Raw genomic sequence first — 19,398 nt, 5'->3', positions numbered from 1 at the left:
CATAGAGGGTAGAGTTCATCTACAAAGGGAAGCCTGGCTTGTCTCATTTAATCTTCTTTCACTCACACCTTTCAAATATTTTTAAAATGTAGACCTTAATCACAAAAACAGAAGTTAATAACAATAACAATGTAGGTATGTAGTCTAGATTAAAATATAAATTTAAGATTATTAAATATAAAAAAATTATATTAACTTCTTAACATATCTTTCAACAACAGAGGCTGCTAAAACACTCTAATTTAAAGTGTGCCTTATTTAGATAAAGGGATTTCTGTTTATGGTGAGAAATAAGACATTTAAACAATGTTATCTGACAATTTAACCTGGATATTTGATGAATTTCCTTAATACTCAAAATAGATCTATAAACTAATTTATAACTAAGATCTGTCCAATTGCTGTGCAGGTCCTGCAGTAGCTCAGCTGTTACTACAAAAATTAAATGAGCTGTAAACGAAATTTAAAATACCATGTTTTTGTTCCTACTAATTATCAGATGTTAAAATGAAGATTCCTTGACATTGATTTTCTTTACTTTTTAAATCACATCTGTATTGACTGGGGGAATGGTTCCTCACAACAGCCAAACCAATGCCATTGATCTTCTCTTAAAGTAAACCACTTGTTTTCTTCAGGGAGAGGAAATTGCCTCCTCCCCAAAGCAGCCTACAAAGCAAGCACCATCTGACCCTACGCTGCCAAGTGTCGTCCTAGACCCTGCAGCATAAGCAGGTCTCCACTCCTGGGCTCCTCCATTGGCCTCCTTTTCCATGACGGCACTGCTTTCAGAACATCAAAAGTCTAGACTACCAACAGATACAGTAAAAATACCTAGGCCTAATTGTGTAACAGAGATCTCCAGGCTCCTGTGGGAACAAGGGCTCCTCCCCTCCACATCTTTTTTTGAGAGGCAAATAGAGAGAAAGCTCCCATCCTATGGTTCACTCTCAATGCCTGTGTCAGCCAGCCAGGGCTTGGCAGAAGCTGAAGCCAGGAGCCACCAGCTCAACACAGCTCTCCCACATGGGAACTCAAACCCTTGAGCCATCTCTGCTGCCTCCCAGGGTTTGCATTAGCAGGAAGCTGGCATCAGAAGCCAGAGCTTGGAAATGAACCCAGACACTCTAGGGACCCTAATTGTTAGGTCAAACACACTTTTAACTTGTCAGATTACTAAGGTTAAAATGCATATGGATAATGGAATAGTGACCTAACAACAAGAAAGTAGGGCATGTTGGTGTGTAAAATGGTAGCATTCCCAATTCTGCACATGGAGTCCTTTCCTCCTTAGTCCCTGGCCACCTGTGACTATTTTAATTTAATGCTACATGCTCTTCCTATATGCATAGGGCAAAGCTGGAGAACAGAGGCCACTGAAAATAACAAATAATAAATTAAGAAAAATTGGGAACCAGCCTGGAGCTCTGCAGATTAAGCCACTGCTTGGAATACTGGCATCCTACATGGGTGTGGGTTACATATTGCTGTCATTTGGGAAGTGAACCAGAGCACAGAAGATCTCTCTGTCTCTCCCTCTATCTCTCTTAACTGCCTTTCAAATAAACAAACCTTAAGAAAAACTTAAAAAAAAAAAAAAAGAAAGAAAGAAAGCTTAGAGGACTAGAACCTGAGACATCTCTAAATTAGCAATTATTTTGAAAAGATATTTCACCAACTTAAAATGGTTCTCAAAAGAAATATAGGGACCAGCACCGTCCCATAGAAGGTAAAGCTGCCACCTGCAGTGCCAGCATCCCATAAGGGTGCTGGTTTGAGTCCCAGTTGTTCCATTTCTGATGCAGCTCCCTGCTAGTGTACCTGGGAAAGCAGAAGAAGATGGCCAAAGCCCTTGGGCTCCTGCACCCATGTGGGAGACCCGAAGGAAGCTCCTGGCTCCTGGCTGCACACTGCCCCAGCGCACCAGCCAGCCATTGTAGCTATTTGGGGAGTGAACCAACTGATGGAAGATCTCTCTGTCTCTTCTCTCTCTCTGTAACATTGCCTTTCAAATAAATCAATCAATCTTTAAAAAAAAAAAAAAGAAAGAAAGAAACATACAATCTTCCCACTGGAACTAGTTTAGGTCTTACCTGCCACCTATCACTTCTTAACTTCACCAAGAAGAAAGAATCGCCAATGAGACAGTCATTCTCTCGTGGATGTAGTGGCTTGTTAGCAAAGGGGTCAGGATGGCAGCACCATTCTCCAACTAGAGCTCCCCAGTTCTCACTTGGAAGTGGCAGTATCCTCAGGAGCTTCCTAATGGAAAGAGGAAAATCTATTTTTCACAGATGGAACTAACATTTTAATAATTAAATCAGCATGAAAAATGAGAGGGACCCATTAGCCACATGGCTTGCTATGTTAATTTTCTCCCAACTTATAAAAGTAATATACACTCTGGCCGGCGCCACGGCTCACTAGGCTAATCCTCCGCCTTGCGGCACCGGCACACTGGGGTCTAGTCCCAGTCTGGGCGCCGGATTCTGTCCCGGTTGCCCCTCTTCCAGGCCAGCTCTCTGCTGTGGCCAGGGAGTGCAGTGGAGGATGGCCCAAGTGCTTGGGCCCTGCACCCCATGGGAGACCAGGATAAGTACCTGGCTCCTGCCATCAGATCAGCGCGGTGTGCCGGCCGTGGCGGCCATTGGAGGGTGAACCAACGGCAAAGGAAGACCTTTCTCTCTGTCTCTCTCTCTCACTGTCCACTCTGCCTGTCAAAAAAAAAAAAAAAAAAAGTAATATACACTCACTACAGATTGTTTGAAAATGCGAAGTATAAAGAAAGCAAAAATCATCTTTTTTTTTTTTTTTTTTTGACAGGCACAGGCAGAGTTAGACAGTGAGAGAGAGAGAGTTATAGACAGTGAGAGAGAGAGAGAGGTCTTCCTTCCATTGGTTCACTCCCCTAATGGCCGCTACGGCCGGCACTGCGCTGATCTGAAGCCAGGAGCCAGGTGCTTCCTCTTGGTCTCCCATGCACGTGCAGGGGCCCAAGCACTTGGGCCATCCTCCGCTGCTCTCCCGGGCCACAGCAGAGAGCTGGACTGGAAGAGGAGCAACCAGGACTAGAATCCGGGGTGCTAGCACCGCAGGCAGAGGATTAACCAAGTGAGCCATGGTGCCGGCCAAAAATCATCTTTTTCTTACTATTCAAAGATAAGTAACTACCTATTACATGAGAGTACATTTCTTTGCCATCCTTTCTAGAGACACATTTGAACACAATCACATAAAGCCTGGAATTAGAGGACATATACAAACTGTATCTTGTTTTTGTTGTTTTATTTAGTTTTGTCATCATTTTTTAATGATTCCACAATGTTCTCTTCGATAGGCACGGCAAACTTTTCAGATCATTCCCTCACTGTTAAATATTTAATTTTTGAGTTTTTCATTATCATTAGCCCTGTGAGGAATACTCTGGATAGAAAATTTATTTATATGCCTGATTATTTCCTTAGGAAAAAAAAAGTCTAAGTGTGATTCATTAAGTGCAAACAATATGCATATTTTTTACCAACACTCCCATGGTGAACTTCTTTTCAGAAAGGCTGTACTAATCCATGAATCTTGTATTTATCTCTGCATAACTGAATAATTTCACTTTTTTCTCTTTGTACAAATAAGCATGAAAATATTCTCAACGTCGCTTTAATTGACGACTTTTAAATTACTGGTAAGATTAAACTGGTTTTTATACTTATTGACTACTTTGTTTCTTCTTTCTCATGTGATCAATATTATTTTCTAGCGAGGTATTCATATGCTTTATTAATTTGTAAAAGGATATCCATCTTCAGAGATTTGCCATTTGCCTATATCACTTGTTAGAAATATGTTTTCACTATTACTGTCTTTTAATTTGGCATCTTTTAAATTTCAAGTTGCCCAACAGAAGTTTCTTCTGTGATTTTTTTTCCCATTACTATATCATAAAATTTTAGTTTGGAAAAATTCCTGAGAATAATTCCTGATGTTTCCCTGCTGGCAAGAAATGCGATCTATGATAGTCTAGTGAATCTGCATGATCAGTTGACCTTAAGATCACTGGTGGGCTGCTCACATCTTATTCCATTTAACACACCAACTTTGAGAGGTCAGAATTACCAATTCTAAATTTATTTTTAGAAAAATGTTAGAAAGGTTCCCATATACACTTTACCCAGCTTTCCCTACTATTATACTTTAGAAAACCACCATAGATTTATCAGAACTACAGCCTTTATCTGGATTTCACCATTTTTTCCACTAACGCCTTTTTTTTTTTTTCTATTCTAAGCTCCAATCTCTGATAACACAGTCATCATATCACATCTTCCCTGGTATGTGACAGTTTCTCAGTTTTTCCTTATTAGTCAGGACCTTGAAATATTCGAAGAGTACTAGTCAAGTATTCAACAGAACACACCTCTTAATTTGAGTTTCTCTGAAACCGTCTCAAGATTAAAATGGGCATAGGACTTCGAGGGAAGACTCTCACAGAGGTGAGATTCCTTTCTCAACACATCACATCAGAGGAGACATAACTTGTCACCAGTGAAGCGAGCCCTGACCACAGTGAGATCTTGGTTAAGGCGATAGTAGTTTTCCCCACGAATTAAATGCTAGTAAATTAGTGTACATTTGGATGTAAGATGTGAATTGTACCTTTTTTTAGTGATTCCCCATGGTAATCATTTTTCTTTGACTCTCAGATTCAACTCAAGTTTCATAAAAGGGCAAATCACAGTTTGGAACATGGTACACACTTAACTTATAACTCCAGAGGACACAGTTAAGAATAAGTAAAACAGATTTTAGTTTAAAATAAGGGTGTTTCCTTTCAAATTGGGAAACCCTGCACCGCTGGCATCACTCCCACTGCAGGACCCAATAAGGATACTGAGAAGCAATTCCTTACTCATCAAATTCCTAAAGTCTACTATGCAATCAGGCATTCCGCTGGCATACACACACACAAAAAATACATACATACAGTCCCTCCTCTTCACTCACAGTACAATTAGAAATTCACATCTTTTTTTTTTTTTTTTTTTTTTTTTGACAGGCAGAGTGGACAGTGAGAGAGAGAGAGAGAGACAGAGAAAAAGGTCTTCCTTTGCCGTTGGTTCACCTCGCAATGGCCGCTGCAGCCGGCGCACCGCGCTGATCCAAAGGCAGGAGCCAGGTGCTTCCTCCTGGTCTCCCATGCGGGTGCAGGGCCCAGGGACCTGGGCCATCCTCCACTGCACTCCTGGGCCACAGCAGAGAGCTGGACTGAAAAAGGAGCAACCCGGACAGAATCTGGCGCCCCGACCGGGACTAGAACCCGGGGTTCCTGCGCCGCAGGCAGAGGATTAGCCTACTGAGCCGCAGCACTGGCCGAAATTCACTCCTATAAACAAACAACAGAACTGCACGGAATAAATGCTCCTAATAGTAGTTAGTGGCTATAGACTCTTGGAGCAGCACAGACCCCTTTGAAAATTTGTTGAAAGCGTTAGAGCCTTCCCTTAAACATGTATTTGCATATCAAATCTGCATGCACACCCCAAAACAATTTAAGAATTCAAGGTAATATATAAACAAAGTGCTAAGAAGAGTAGATGGCACATAGATTTCAAAGAAGTAACATCTGAGCTGGCCTTTGAAGGATAAATACGAGCTCTCCAAGCAACACAAGGATTTAAGAGCATCATGTTAGAAATAATATAAAGGCAGCACTGTATTTGTTTATGTTTCCACCGTATTCCTACTGTGTCACAGTTCCTGACTCACAATGTGAGTGCTTACATAAAATTAACTCGCCTATAACAGATGATGCCTTGGTTGGGTCTGTTGAATAATGGGATGAAAGGGTTAATAAACCTCATCCCCTTCTGCTTGAGAATTTGACCTTTGGTTTAACCATCTAGCTCTGTTACCATGGAAACCAGGTAAGATCATAGGCATCAACTATATTGCTAGGCAACATTGCTTAGACAAAAAAAAAAAGATTTCTGATTAATAAATTGCATCGGGACTGTGAAGCACTAGGAATGAGATATGAACATCTAATGAAGACGCCATGATTTCAGCCTCCCTGATGCAGCTGTTTTTGGGGAACCCTACAAACTATGCCAAAGAATTGTCATGAGAGACCTTGTTTGCATAGGAGATGAAGCTTCTTTTGAGCCACAGCAGCAATGCTTTGCCTGATGTGGATCTTGTGCTTTGAGCCTAAAGTTGTATTATGTGGGGAACAGTAGTCCTCAGATAGGTGTGTGAGCTGTCATTCATCATCAACTGCCGCAAAGCCCCTGCTGGGAGGAACTCCTAAGGCTGCTCTGCTACCAAGAAAGGTCCCTGGTGATTCTGCATGTTTAGCTGAACTTAAGACGACTCTGGGTGAAGTACACACACCCTGTTCCGTTTAACACAACGTCTGAGGTAAGAATTACACTCCCCTGTTGCACAGGAGGAAAGTGAAATTCAGAAATGTTAAGTAAGCCATACAAGTTCATGGAATCATAATTGATGAGTAAGGCCAGGGCCTGAACCTAGGTCTTTCCGGCTCCAAAACTAAACTCTTTGAGTTGGAATATATTACTATTACCTACCCTGTGGATGCAGGACAGCAGTACAGTAGACTGGGCAGGGGACAGGGTGGCAAACTGTAGGCTGTTAGTGTCATGCCAAAGGGTAGGGACTTGGTCTCCAGCATAGGTGAGAAGCATGATAATATCACGGGGAAATGACAGGTCAGATTTGGATTTTTTTTTACCCAGAAGAGAAAGAGAACAAACAAGTTGCCTGTCTCAAGTGGGAGTTGGGCCTGTATAAGCTTCTGGATCTTCGCATCATTGAGATTCTTTTTTTTTTTTTTTTTTTTTTTTTTTTTTTTTTTTTTTTTTTTTTTTTTTTTAATTTTTTATTTATTTTTTATTTTTTTTTTAACTTTTATATAATGAATATAAATTTCCAAAGTACGATTTATGGATTACAATGGCTTCCCCCCCATACCGTCCCTCCCACCCACAACCCTCCCCTTTCCCACTCCCTCTCCCCTTCCATTCACATCAAGATTCATTTTCGATTATCTTAATATACAGAAGATCAGCTTAGTATACATTAAGTATTCGCATCATTGAGATTCTATCTCTGACATTCTGCAGGTGTTGCCAAAAAAAAAAAAAAAAAAAAAAAAAGGCCCTCAATGCAATGCAAAAAACAATGATGTCAAAGTCATATACATGCTCAAAGAAATGAAAACTCATTTCAGAGACCTAGGGACTTGATGCACATTAACATAAAATATGACATTCCAAACTTAACTTGACCCTGTATCATAGTGAGTAAAAGCTGTAATAGATCCTATAACCATTTACATAAGACATCAGGAGCAAGTAACTACATAATTCACAAGTCATTACAAGATAAAAGGGGTTTTACAGCAGAAAGAAATTTTTTCTGATGGTCTGGAAACAAATCTGTAAGAACAAAAGATGTATTTTAATTATAGCTCTACTGAAACTATATCCATCTAAAACCCTGAAATGTGCACTTTGATATGATCTACTTCCCATGAGAACTTTCAAAATAAAACATATACCTTTTTTTTCAAGGCAGTTTTTAGGTTAAAAAAAAAAAAAAAAAAAAAAAAACACTGAAGCTCAGAAGGAGAGTAAAATGATATATTTTATTTCTTTCTCAGTTTATGATTCTATGACGAATAGCAACACATGTTCATAACATATTAAAATTTGTTCATTATTTTTAATGCATCTGAGCACAAACTTTTGGAAAATAATAACTTAAAATAGAGGTAGGTGCTGTGGTAAAGCAATTAAGCTGCCTTTTGTAATGCCTGCATCAATATCCAAATTCCTGAGTTCAAATCCCAGGACCACTTCTGATCCAGCTTCCTGGTCATGTGAACCCTGGGAAGCAGCAGATGATGGCTCAAGTACTTCTGTTCCTGCCACCAATCTGGGAGACCACGACGCAGTTCCTGGTTCCTGGCTTTTGCCTGGTCCAGCCCTGATTGTTGCAGGCATTTGGGTAGTGAACTAGCAGATGTAAGCTCACTTGCTCTCTCTCTCTCTGCCTTTCAAATAAATAAACTTTAAAAATTAACATAAAATAACTTAAAATCTTATTTATTGATGATGTTTTGATACAGGCTGCATATTCCTAGTTGAAAATTCAAAATCTGAAATGCTCCAAACCCAAAACTTTTGGAGTGCTGACAGAATGGAAAACCGGAAAAGCCCACATGTGACCTATGTGATAGATCACAGTCAAAATGCAAGCACATTACACACACTTTATAAAATTACCTTTGGGCTATGGATATATGGTATATATGAAACTAATAAACTTCATGTTTTGACTTGGGTCCTATCTTCAAGATACCTCATTATATAAATGTAAACATTTTAAAGTTTGGAAAAGTCTGAAATCTGAAACACTTCTGGTTCCAAGCATTTTGGATAAAGCATTCTTAACCTGTACTTAAATGTATATACACAAAATGAACTCCTCTTAACTTTAAAATAAACCATTAATTAGTGATAACAACAATGGCAATAACATACTGCTTCTCCACATTGGATTACCACCCAATGAATATTAAGAATCCTAAGGAAAACATCAGATATCTAAAGTTTAAAGGCCGGCGCCGCAGCTCAATAGGCTAATCCTCCACCTAGCGGCGCCGGCACACTGGGTTCTAGTCCCAGTCGGGGTGCCGGATTCTTTCCCGGTTGCCCCTCTTCCAGGCCAGCTCTCTGCTGTGGCCCGGGAAGGCAGTGGAGGATGGCCCAAGTCCTTGGGCCCTGCACCCCATGGGAGACCAGGAGAAGCACCTGGCTCCTGCCTTTGGATCAGCGCGGTGCGCCAGCCGCAGCACGCCAGCCGTGGCAGCCATTGGAGGGTGAACCAACGGCAAAGGAAGACCTATCTCTCTGTCTCTCTCTCTCACTATCCACTCTGCCTGTTAAAAATAAATAAATAAATAAAGCTTAAAATTCGACTACCGGAATTTAGATAAATTCAGGTGACAGTCTCCAAGGGTAGGCCACAAATGCTATAAAACTAGCTTTGCATTTAAATATTATTATATGTAAAGTACAATCCAGAGCTCTAAAAGTATAATAAATTTTATTCCAAATGTTTGTATAGTTCAATAGTTCAATTTGTGCCTACACTCTTTTTAACTTCTTTGTTCTCTTTCATAAACAACAACTATATCCATGAGAGTAGTTATTTGCAGACTACAATTGCAGTTGATCTGCCAAGTGGACAGTCACGTGCCTGGATATTCTGACAGTCTGTGTTTCCATAAAGTCTATCCCACAGTTTCCTTTCAGAGTTTTAATGCCCTCATGATCTCTGGGCTGACACCCAGAGACCAGTGTTCATGGAACAGAGAGGACCAGTCCAGAGACCTCAGGAGAACACTCTTTTTCTTTTTTCTTTTAAAGATTTTATTTATTTGAGAGGTAGAGTTATATATATATATAGAGAGAGAGAGAGAGTGTGTGAGTCAGAGTGAGAGAGAGAGAGAGAGGTCTTCTATCCGCCAGTTCATTCCCCAAATAGCCACAACAGCTGGAGCTGGGCCTATCCGAAGCCAAGAGACAGGAGCGTCTTCCAGATCTTTCACATAGGTCCAGGGGCCCAAGCACTTGGGCCATTTTCCACTGCTTTTCCAAGCCATGGCACAGAGCTGGATCAGAAGAGGAGCAGCCAGGACATGAACCAGAGCTCATATGCGATGCCAGCGCCACAGGCAGAGGCTTAGCCCACTACACCACTACGCCATAGCGCCAGCCCCTAGAATACTCTTTTTCAAGTGGTTGGGAAATCAGAAGGCTTGGGATTGAAATTCTGTTTGGCCAACAATTGTCATTCAAGTCTAACATGACTTAAACTTCTAGAGGACATAACAAATTCCAAAGAAAATTACCATCTAGCTGTTTCTGAGACTATTCACAAAGAAATAAATTATACTAATGTTGCTTAATACTATAGGCTGTTAGTTTCACCACAGCATAATCAAAAATTGTGTGTGTTCAGAGCAGTTTTACAGAAAATCTCTGCTGGTCTGATAAAAATGTAAATTAGAAAATTTTATTGTAAAGACATTGAGGCATGTCTATTTTTAGATAACTGAAACAAATGGCTAAGAACATGTGACCTTAAATTAAGAAAAAGCTCTCGTTCTCTCTCTCTCTGAAAACAAAAAGCAAAAAAAAAAAAAAAAAAAAAAAGACTGCTGTAATTAGCAGATTTCATGTAGCCTGGTGTTAAGTATTAAAAGCCCTTAATATGTCTTCATGAGTTAACTGCCCTCTACACCTTCTTTCTATAATTTGCTTGACAAGAATCATTTTTCATTTAAAAAAAAAAAAGAAAAGAAAAAGAATAACCATTGATCTTGTAGTACCAAAATACCTGTGCACCAAAGAAATCCAAGGCACAACTTCATGAGGTTCATGCTCAAAGTGTTTTCATGCTGCTAGGACTCTGACAGGTGTATCTAATCCAACTTTCTCATTTTATGGATGAAGAAACTAAGGCCCAGGAACTTAAAAAAACTTGTTCTCAGATAAGAAGGCTGGATGGTTAAGGAGATCCTAACTCTACTGCATTTGTTCCTGTTCAAGAGCTCTCAGTACAGATCAAACAATATAACGTCCTGAGAATAATGTTCACAATTAGTTGTTGTTGTTTATAGCATATATATATATATGAGGGGTCTTCAAAAAGTTCATGGAAAATGCATATTATGAAACAAATACATGGATTTCAAAATGTTTTTTTTGTTTGTTTTTTTTTTGTTGTTTTTTTTTTTTTTTTGACAGGCAGAGTGGACAGTGAGAGAGAGAGAGAGAGAGAGAAAGGTCTTCCTTTGCCGTTGGTTCACCCTCCAATGGCCGCCACGGCTGGTGCGCTGCGGCCGGCACACCGCGCTGATCCCATGGCAGGAGCCAGGTACTTATCCTGGTCTCCCATGGGGTGCAGGGCCCAAGGACTTGGGCCATCCTCCACTGCACTCCCAGGCCACAGCAGAGGGCTGGCCTGGAAGAGGGGCAACCGGGACAGAATCCGGCGTCCCGACCGGGACTAGAACCCGGTGTACCAGCGCCGCTAGGCGGAGGATTAGCCTAGTGAGCCGCGGCACCGGCCCAGATTTCAAAATGTTTTACACCAAAATAAATGTATATTTCAATTGTATCTGTTCATGAATTTTTGGAAGTACCCTCACAAACCCTTTGGGAATACCTTCAGTCTTGTTTTTTACTTAATGAGCACAGAGGTTATCCTTACCACTCAGATAACAGTCAGCTGAGGGAGAAATGAGCTGACCCCTGGGTCTGACAGCAACAGTCAATATAAAATAAATATGCAAATGTTGTAGAAAGCATATTTTTCCATGAAAACAAGAGCCATGGGGTATGTGGCCTAAGACCAAACAAAGATAAAGCCTGGAGTCATTTGCTAAGGATTTTTCTGCGTTGCCTAAGTGGCATACATAGGCCAGACACACAGGTATGATTATGAAAAGGCTTTCATGTAATCCTTGCTAAAATGAGGCAACTCAACCCTTAAGTAATCTGAGCAAAGTAGCTGTTCCCTTTGTAGGTTCCTAAGTCACTTCATGCCTAACTTAAGAAAACCATTCTTGGGGGCCAACATTGTGGTGCAGTAGGTTAAGCCTCCTTCTGTGACATCAGCATACCGTAAGGGTGCTGGTTCAAGATCCGGCTGCTCTACTTCCCTTTCAGCTCCTTGTTAATGTGCCTGGGAAAGCAGAGGATAGCCCAAGTCCTTGGGCCCCTGCAACCATCTGGGAAACCTGGGAGAAGCTCCAAACTCCTGGCTTCAGCTTGACCCAGCTCTGGCTGTTGCAGCCATTTGGTGAGTGAACCAACAGATGGAAGACCTCTGCTTCTTCCCCACACACACCTCTGTAACTCTGCCTTTCAAATAAATAAAAAATAAATATTGAAATAAAAAAGAAGAAAGAAAGAAAAGAAAACCATTCTGGGATTGCCCTTGGGTTCGAAATCTCCCACTGATACCAGGGTAACTTTGTGCTACCTCATCTACATGGGACAATGCCATAAATCTGGAATCAAACAAGAAAGGCTGGTGGAAAATCAAAATAAACATACCAAAATTTATTCTACCCAACCCAGCAAAAATGTATTGAAAATATACTACTTACCAGGCACTGTGCCTACTTCTAGGGACTATGATAAGAATAATCATAGCAGTAGCTAACACATATTAAATGCTTACCATGGGGGCCAGCGCAGTGGCGTAGAGGGTAAAGCCGCCACCTGCAATGCCCACATCCCATATGGGTACTCATTCAAGTCCTGGATGCTCCACTTCCTATCCAGCTCTCTGCTATGGCCTGGGAAAGCACTGGAAATGGCCCAAACCCTTGGGCACCTGCAACCACATGGGAGACCCGGGAGAAACTCCTGGCTCCTGGGTTCAGATTGGCGCAGCTCTGAGCACTTCAGTCAATTGGGCAGTGAACCAGCAGATGGAATACCTCTCTCTCTGCCTCTCTCCTTCTCTCTCTGTATAACTCTGACTTTCAAGTAAAATAAATAAATCTTTAAAAATTGCTTACCATGAGTCAGGAACTGTAATAAACACTTAAAATCACTCGATCCTCCCAATAACCCAGCAGGGTTGGTCCTATTGTTATCCACAGTTTCTCAATAGAGCATAGTATGGTTAAGCTCTTTGCCCAGGTTCACACGGTTAGTACACACTGAAGCAAATCTTCAGCTTGGCTCAGAGTTGATACTACATACCACTGTACTCTCAACAGAGCAGGAACAAAGGACGCTGAGATCATTAAGACTATCCCTACCCCTGGAGCCCTTAATTTAACTAGAAAGAAAAGATGAGTAAGCCTGCAATCAACTCAGAGTTCAGGGAAGGCTCCTAGCGGCAGATGCCCCAGGTAGGAGCCACACAGGGGACCAGAAAGTGAGGTACACTCCAGGACAGTAGCTTTCACAAAGCCCCAGGAAGATGAAAAGCCGGAAGGGACTGCATGCTGATCACCGGAGATGTGCACTGTACATCAGTAAATAATGATGTGGGCTGGTTGGTTTGTTTTTAAGAGAAAGGGAGAAGTTGGTAAAAGAGGGCTGAAATGGGAGGTGGAGAGGTAAACATTAGTGGTGAACTCATAAAAAAATCCTAATGTGGCATACTTAGGACTCCTGGAATTCACCCTGAAAGAAATGGGGGGACCATGGAAGGGTTTGAACTGGGCAGCCAGCTGCATTTTTGGAACAATCGTTCTGTGGTATAGCGATGGATCCAATGAGAGAGAAACCAGAGGAAGGCTAAGGTGATAAGGAGCTGGCAGCCAGCGTAATTAGGTGGCCTCAGTTATGTTAGTGGGAGGTGAAGGAAAGTGGACTCATTTTAAACATGCTCTGAGGGAGGCAGCAAAAGTACACAGTGGCTATTTATGGAGGCACAGGAAGAAACCCAGCCACACCACCAGGTTTCTACCCTGTGGACACAGAAGGAGGGTTGGCATTGTTGAGATAAAGAGCACCAGAAGCCTAGCAGGTTCCCGATCAGAAGAACCCATCCTTTCATAAATTGTAGGCACCTGACTTAGGAAACCCAGGCAACAAGGAATTCTTTTTTCCCAAAAATATTGTTAATAATCATAATGCTTTCATCTGTCTTTCTAGCCTATGAGGGATCAGAAGCTAAAAATTCAGGGGAAGGGTCAGGGCTGTGGGTAAGGCCACCACCTGCAGTGCTGGCAAACCATATGGGTGACGGTTCGAGTCCCAGCTGCTCCACTTCTAGTCCAGCTCTCTGCCACGGCCTGGGAAAGCAGCAGAAGACGACCCAAGTCCTGCACCCACATGGGAGACCTGGAAGAAGCTCCTGGCTCTTGGCTTTGGATCAGCACAGCTCCGGCCATTGTGGCCATCTGGGTAGTGAACCAACGGATGGAAGACCTCTCTCTCTCTGTGCTTCTGCCTCTCTGTAACTCTGCCTTTCAAATAAATAAATCTTTAAAAAAAAATTCGGTGGAAGGGTTTGTGCCCAAGCAACAAGAAAGCTGATGGAAGGAACAGAGAAAAAGAAGAAAAAAACCCACAAAGAATCAACTTAGGAATGCAAAGAAAATAGCAAAGGGAATTGCAACAGGTCACCAGAACAGTTACAGGATTAACCTAATCATGGAGAAAAGGTTAATTTGTGCTCTGTATGCTCTGTTTTAATAAGCTAGAGAAACAGGCAATGGATTTTAGAAGGGCAGTCACAGAAACGGTTCCAAGAAAAAGTTCTACTGAAAAGCTCTTCTCTGTAGAAACTTCACTCCAGGTGAGAAATTCCACTCACCGTGATGATGGATGAAAGGTGTGACAGGTTACACATCTCGTTTCAGCACAGAGGTGTAGGAGTGATTCGCGTGGCTCTTCCAGCAAGATAAGCCTTTCTCCCTCAAAGCCAGCACCCTGTGCTCCCTTTTATCTCAAGAAGGAACAATCATTCTGTGACTGTGGTGAGTTTGTGGTTGATTTTGTTCAAGGTGACACTAAGCTGGCTCTTATTTTAAGGGCATATACAGCTCTCTCAGCAATTACTTCAGAAACTCTGATAGAAGATGAGGTAACCATCGCTGGGCCCAGAAGGAATCAGTGGTAAATACAGTCCTTACCTGTCCTTTATTATGGCTTCACCACAGGATTGGCAATGAAATGTGCAACATCCCTGGACATGTGACCGTTGATTAAACAGTGAAATCTGTTCTAAACAAAATTAAAAAATGTTAGAGGTTTGGAACCAATATATTACCATACTTACAGAGTTTAATAGCCACCATATATTGCCATCAATGCACAGTTTATGATCTAGCCCAAAGTATACATTTAATTAGTAATATCTGATGACCCAACCAGAAGCAAACACTATGAAGCATTTTCCAAAACAACAGAACCTGTGAGGTGTTTCATAGCGAGGTATTGCCCTAAATAACCCAGGTAATATACCAAAAACACCAATATGAAAGATGAGTGAAAATGAACTATTTCCTAGATAGATCTGCACCAGCCTCAGCTTTCCTCCACTGTTTCTGACAGTAGGGCTTTTAATAGTATGATTGCTGGTAAATAGAGCCCTGAGCATTTAATTTGATTCAAACAAGAATGAAGCTCACTCTGGCACATCACCAGTGTATATAAACAAAATGGCTCTTGAGCGTGGTCTTTATTGGGCAAGTCCTGGGAGTGAAATAGCTCTGAGTAAGGGTCCGGCCTACCAAAAGTGAAACTCAATTTCTGACAAAAGCTGTGGGAAAATGTTAAAAGCTATGGGGAAAATGAGTATTTCTCACACTATGTTGAATAGCAGCATAAAGACGGCATGTTTCCTCAATTCCCATTATTTCATGAGGAAAAGTGAATTTATGTATAAACGATCTAATTAACTGCATTTAGTTATACCCATTAGAATCGAACAATTTGAATTTAGTTTGGTTTTCTTCATATGTACTCATGGTTTCAGGATTAAAATATTACTGATAGAAACCTTAAGTCTTGGCAATTAAAAAAATCTACAGTTTTTAATTTCTAGGAGAACCCACAAATCCCTATAGCACTAAGGTGAAATAAATGATATTAATCTTTAACTCTGAGCAGACAAAAAGGAGATCCTGGATAATGCATCCAAAATAGTCTCTCCAGAACTCACACACAAATTTTCAGTTAAACAGCACCCTCTGCTGGCCACGTAGACTGATGCTCCAGATCAGAACTGACACAGCAGAAGCCTGGGAGAACACTGCTGCTGGTGATGAAGCTACTGCTTGTGTTGTATGAGAGCCAGTTCCACTTCAGGGTCGTGACTTACCTATGGCACACTCAAAGTAGTGACCAGTGTGATGGCTACCATGGTTGTCCCTAAGAGGTATTCCTACAGTTGAAACATCAACTTTTTAAAAACTTGGGAACACACTGAAAGCTAAAAATTTCAAAACCCACTTCCTGAGGTACTTTTCTCTGACGGGAGGAGAGAACTTCCATTTTGACTATGGCCTTGTCTAAATAAGATCGGAGTTTGTGAACTCAAGAGGCTTCCATAACCTTGGCAGCTCATGACAAGAGCCTCAGGTGATTACTGGTGTCATAAATAAGAGTGTCAGTTGTTAAGCCAACAAGGGAGTCAGTGTGCACCTACTCCCCATGTAGGATCTCTGTCCTTAATGTGTTGTACTATGCGAATTAACAGTAAAACTACTACTCAAACTCTATACTTTGTTGTCAGTGGGCGTGCAGTCTGTTGAAATCTTTACTTAGTATATACTAAGTTGATCTTCTGTATATAAAGATAATTGAAAATGAATCTTGATGAAGAATGGGATGGGAGAGGAGTGGGAAATGGGATGGTTGTGGGTGGGAGGGAGGTTATGAGGGGAAAAGCCACTATAATCCAAAAGTTGTACTTTGGAAATTTATATTTATTAAATAAAAGTTCCTTTGGGTAAATTCCAAGGAGTGGGATGGCTGAGTCGAATGGTAGGGTTATCTTCAGGTTTCTGAGGAATCTCCAGACTGACTTCCATAGTGGCTTGACCAGTGTGCATTCCCACCAACAGTGGGTTAGTGTCCCTTTTTCCCCACATCCTCGCCAGCATCTGTTGTTGGTAGATTTCTGAATGTGAGCCATTCTCACTGGTGTGAGGTGAAACCTCATTGTGGTTTTGATTTGCATTTCCCTGATTGCTAATGACCTTGAACATTTTTTCATGTGCCTGTTGGCCATTTGGATTTCCTCTTTTGAAAAATGTCTATTGAGGTCCTTGGCCCATCTCTTAATTGGGTTGTTGGTTTTGTTTTTGTGGAGTTTCTTGATCTCTTTGTAGATTCTGGTTATTAACCCTTTATCTGTTGCATAGTTTGCAAATATTTTTTCCCATTCTGTCGGTTGTCTCTTCACTCTCCTGACTGTTTCTTTTGCAGTACAGAAACTTCTCGATTTGATGTAATTAATACATAGTTATTCTTAAGTGTTAAAAATTAACTGAAATGTGATCCCTGTTAAACATAAGAGTGGGAAGAGATGTATAATTTGGGACATGCTCAAGCTGACTTGCCCCAAATGATAGAGTTAAAAACATACCAGGGGATTCCAATTCAATCCCATCAAGGTGGCATGTACCAATGCCATCTCACTAGTCCAAGTGATCAATTTCAGTTCACAATTGATCATAATGAAAGGACTAAGAGTCAAAGGGAGCACATAAACAAGTCTAGTACCTGCTAACACTAACCGATAGAATAAATAAAGGGGACAGTGATCCAACATGGGAAGTGAGATACTCAGCAGACTCATAGAATGGCAGATGTCCTAAATAGCACTCTGGCCTCAGAATCAGCCCTAAAGGCATTCGGATCTGGCTGAAAAGCCCATGAGAGTATTTCAGGCATGGAAAGCCAAGACACTCTGGCAAAAGATCTCTGCGAGTGAGATCCCAGTGGAAAGAACAGGTCTTCAAAGAAGGAGGTACCTTTCTCTGAAGGGAGGAGAGAACCTCCACTTTGACTATGACCTTGTCTAAACAAGATAAGAATCGGAGAACTCAGAGGGCTTCCATAGCCTTGGAAACTCATGACTGGAGCATAGGGAGATTACTGATGCCATAGACAGGAGTGTCAATTGGTAAAGTCAACAACAGGAGTCACTGTGCACTTACTCCTCATGTAGGATCTCTGTCCTTAATGTGCTGTGTATTGAGATTTAATGCTATAACGAGTACTCAAACAATATATTTCACTTTGTGTTTCTATGGGGGTGCAAACTGTTGAAATCTTTACTTAATGTATACTAAACTGATCCTCTGTAAAAAAAAAAAAAAAAGAAATTATCAACTCCCAACTTGACTCTCACTGGGATTAAACATGACAATAGGTCTGATCTGATTTCATCATCATTTTAAAAAAATCATCTATTATTTTTCACTTTATGTTTCTGTGTGGGAGCAAACTGTTGAAATCCTTACTTAATGTATACTAAGCTGATCTTCTGTATATTAAGATAATCGAAAATGAATCTTGATGTGAATGGAAGGGAAGAGGGAGTGGGAAAGGGGAGGGTAGTGGGTGGGAGGGACGGTATGTGGGGGAAGCCATTGTAATCCATAAATCGTACTTTGGAAATTTATATTCATTAAATAAAAGTAAAAAAAAAAAAGCCACTTCCTATCATACAGTTTTTTTTTTTTTTAATTTGACAGATAGAGTTATAGACAGTGAGAGAGAGACATAGAGAAAGGTCTTCCTTCCATTGGTTTACCCCTCAAATGGCCGCCACTGCTGGCGCTGTGCCCATCCGAAGCCAGGAGCCAGGTGCCTCTTCCTGGTCTCCCTTGCGGGTGCAGGAGCCCAAGCACTTGGGCCATCCTCCACTGCCCTCCCAGGCCACAGCAGAGAGCTGGACTGGAAGAGGAGCAACCAGGACTAGAACCAGCGCCCATACAATACAGTTTGATTCAAGTCCACATCTGTATGCATCTGATAACTTATTAATTCAGCAAATAATTATTCAACACCTATTCTGTGGAAAGCACTAAAGCCATTAAATGGTGAGGAATCTATTTTGCATACTTTTTCATGCACTGCAGAACAGGGGTTTGAAAGTTTTCCTTTTCAGACACTTGAGTAAAATGTTTTAAAAGTATAAAGAAATAAGAAACCAATGAACACAACAATATGCAAACTAACACATAGCAGTCTATTTCGTCCTCCAGTTAACATTAAGCAATGTTTGTTTGCTAACTTCAAATTTTAAAAGAAATTCTAGCTTTGCTATTCGTGTATTCAGTTTCAAAATGTAGGTAGTCAACAACCTAATACACGTCCCTGGAGGCCTTCATTTCTCCATCCCTGAAATCACAATCCCAGGGAAACTAGAAACGCCTCACTGTGGCTTTCACGCTTGCTTTTCCCCCAGTTTCTAGATTCAACCCAAAATTCCTGCTGTGGTTATTCTTGCTCATTGCTAAAGGCGAAGACAATGGCATCACAAGATCCACTCTCCTGCAGCCTCAGCCCCAAAACAACCTCCTCCATGATCCATACACTCAGGAGTCTGCTAGTCTATCTCCATCTCAGTGACCCCATCCTTTCTACGATTACTCCAACTGTTGTCCTTAAGTTCACTGCCTTTTAAGATCTCTATCTCTTTTCCTTACCTCTAGTTGTTGTTGTTGTTCTTTTTTGTTGTTGTTGTTGGTTTTTGTTTTTTTTACAGGCAGAGTGGATAGTTTGAGAGAGAGACAGAGAGAAAGGTCTTCCTTTTTGCCGTTGGTTCACCCTCCAATGGCCACCGCCCCCGGCAGGCACATCGCACTGATCTGAAGCCAGGAGCCAGGTG

The 19,398-nt window shown here is 41.3% G+C and overlaps 1 protein-coding gene across 6 annotated transcripts in view; it reads right to left on the bottom strand.

Annotated features, from left to right (window-relative positions):
• UBE3D (ubiquitin protein ligase E3D) overlaps positions 1 to 19,398 on the bottom strand; it is a 189,250-nt gene that overhangs the window by 157,170 nt on the left and 12,682 nt on the right. For 4 of the 6 annotated variants that reach the window (XM_008263152.5, XM_089332970.1, XM_089332972.1 and 1 more), the window contains exons 3-4: positions 14,687 to 14,777; positions 2,094 to 2,262 (exon numbers count right to left, since the gene is read on the bottom strand). In XM_008263152.5, the coding sequence (XP_008261374.4) occupies positions 2,094 to 2,262; positions 14,687 to 14,777 (260 nt within the window). The remainder of the gene's footprint in view (positions 1 to 2,093; positions 2,263 to 14,686; positions 14,778 to 19,398) is intronic. The other 2 variants (XM_070073839.2, XM_089332973.1) reach the window with 1 other exon arrangement.

Source organism: Oryctolagus cuniculus, chromosome 5, assembly GCF_051225735.1.
Source record: "Oryctolagus cuniculus isolate XC-2025 breed Fujian yellow rabbit chromosome 5, ASM5122573v1, whole genome shotgun sequence".
In the NCBI taxonomy this organism is placed as follows: domain Eukaryota; kingdom Metazoa; phylum Chordata; class Mammalia; order Lagomorpha; family Leporidae; genus Oryctolagus; species Oryctolagus cuniculus.
The sequence above is the reverse complement of the archived record's forward strand: the minus strand, read 5'-3'. Positions and strand labels throughout refer to the sequence as shown.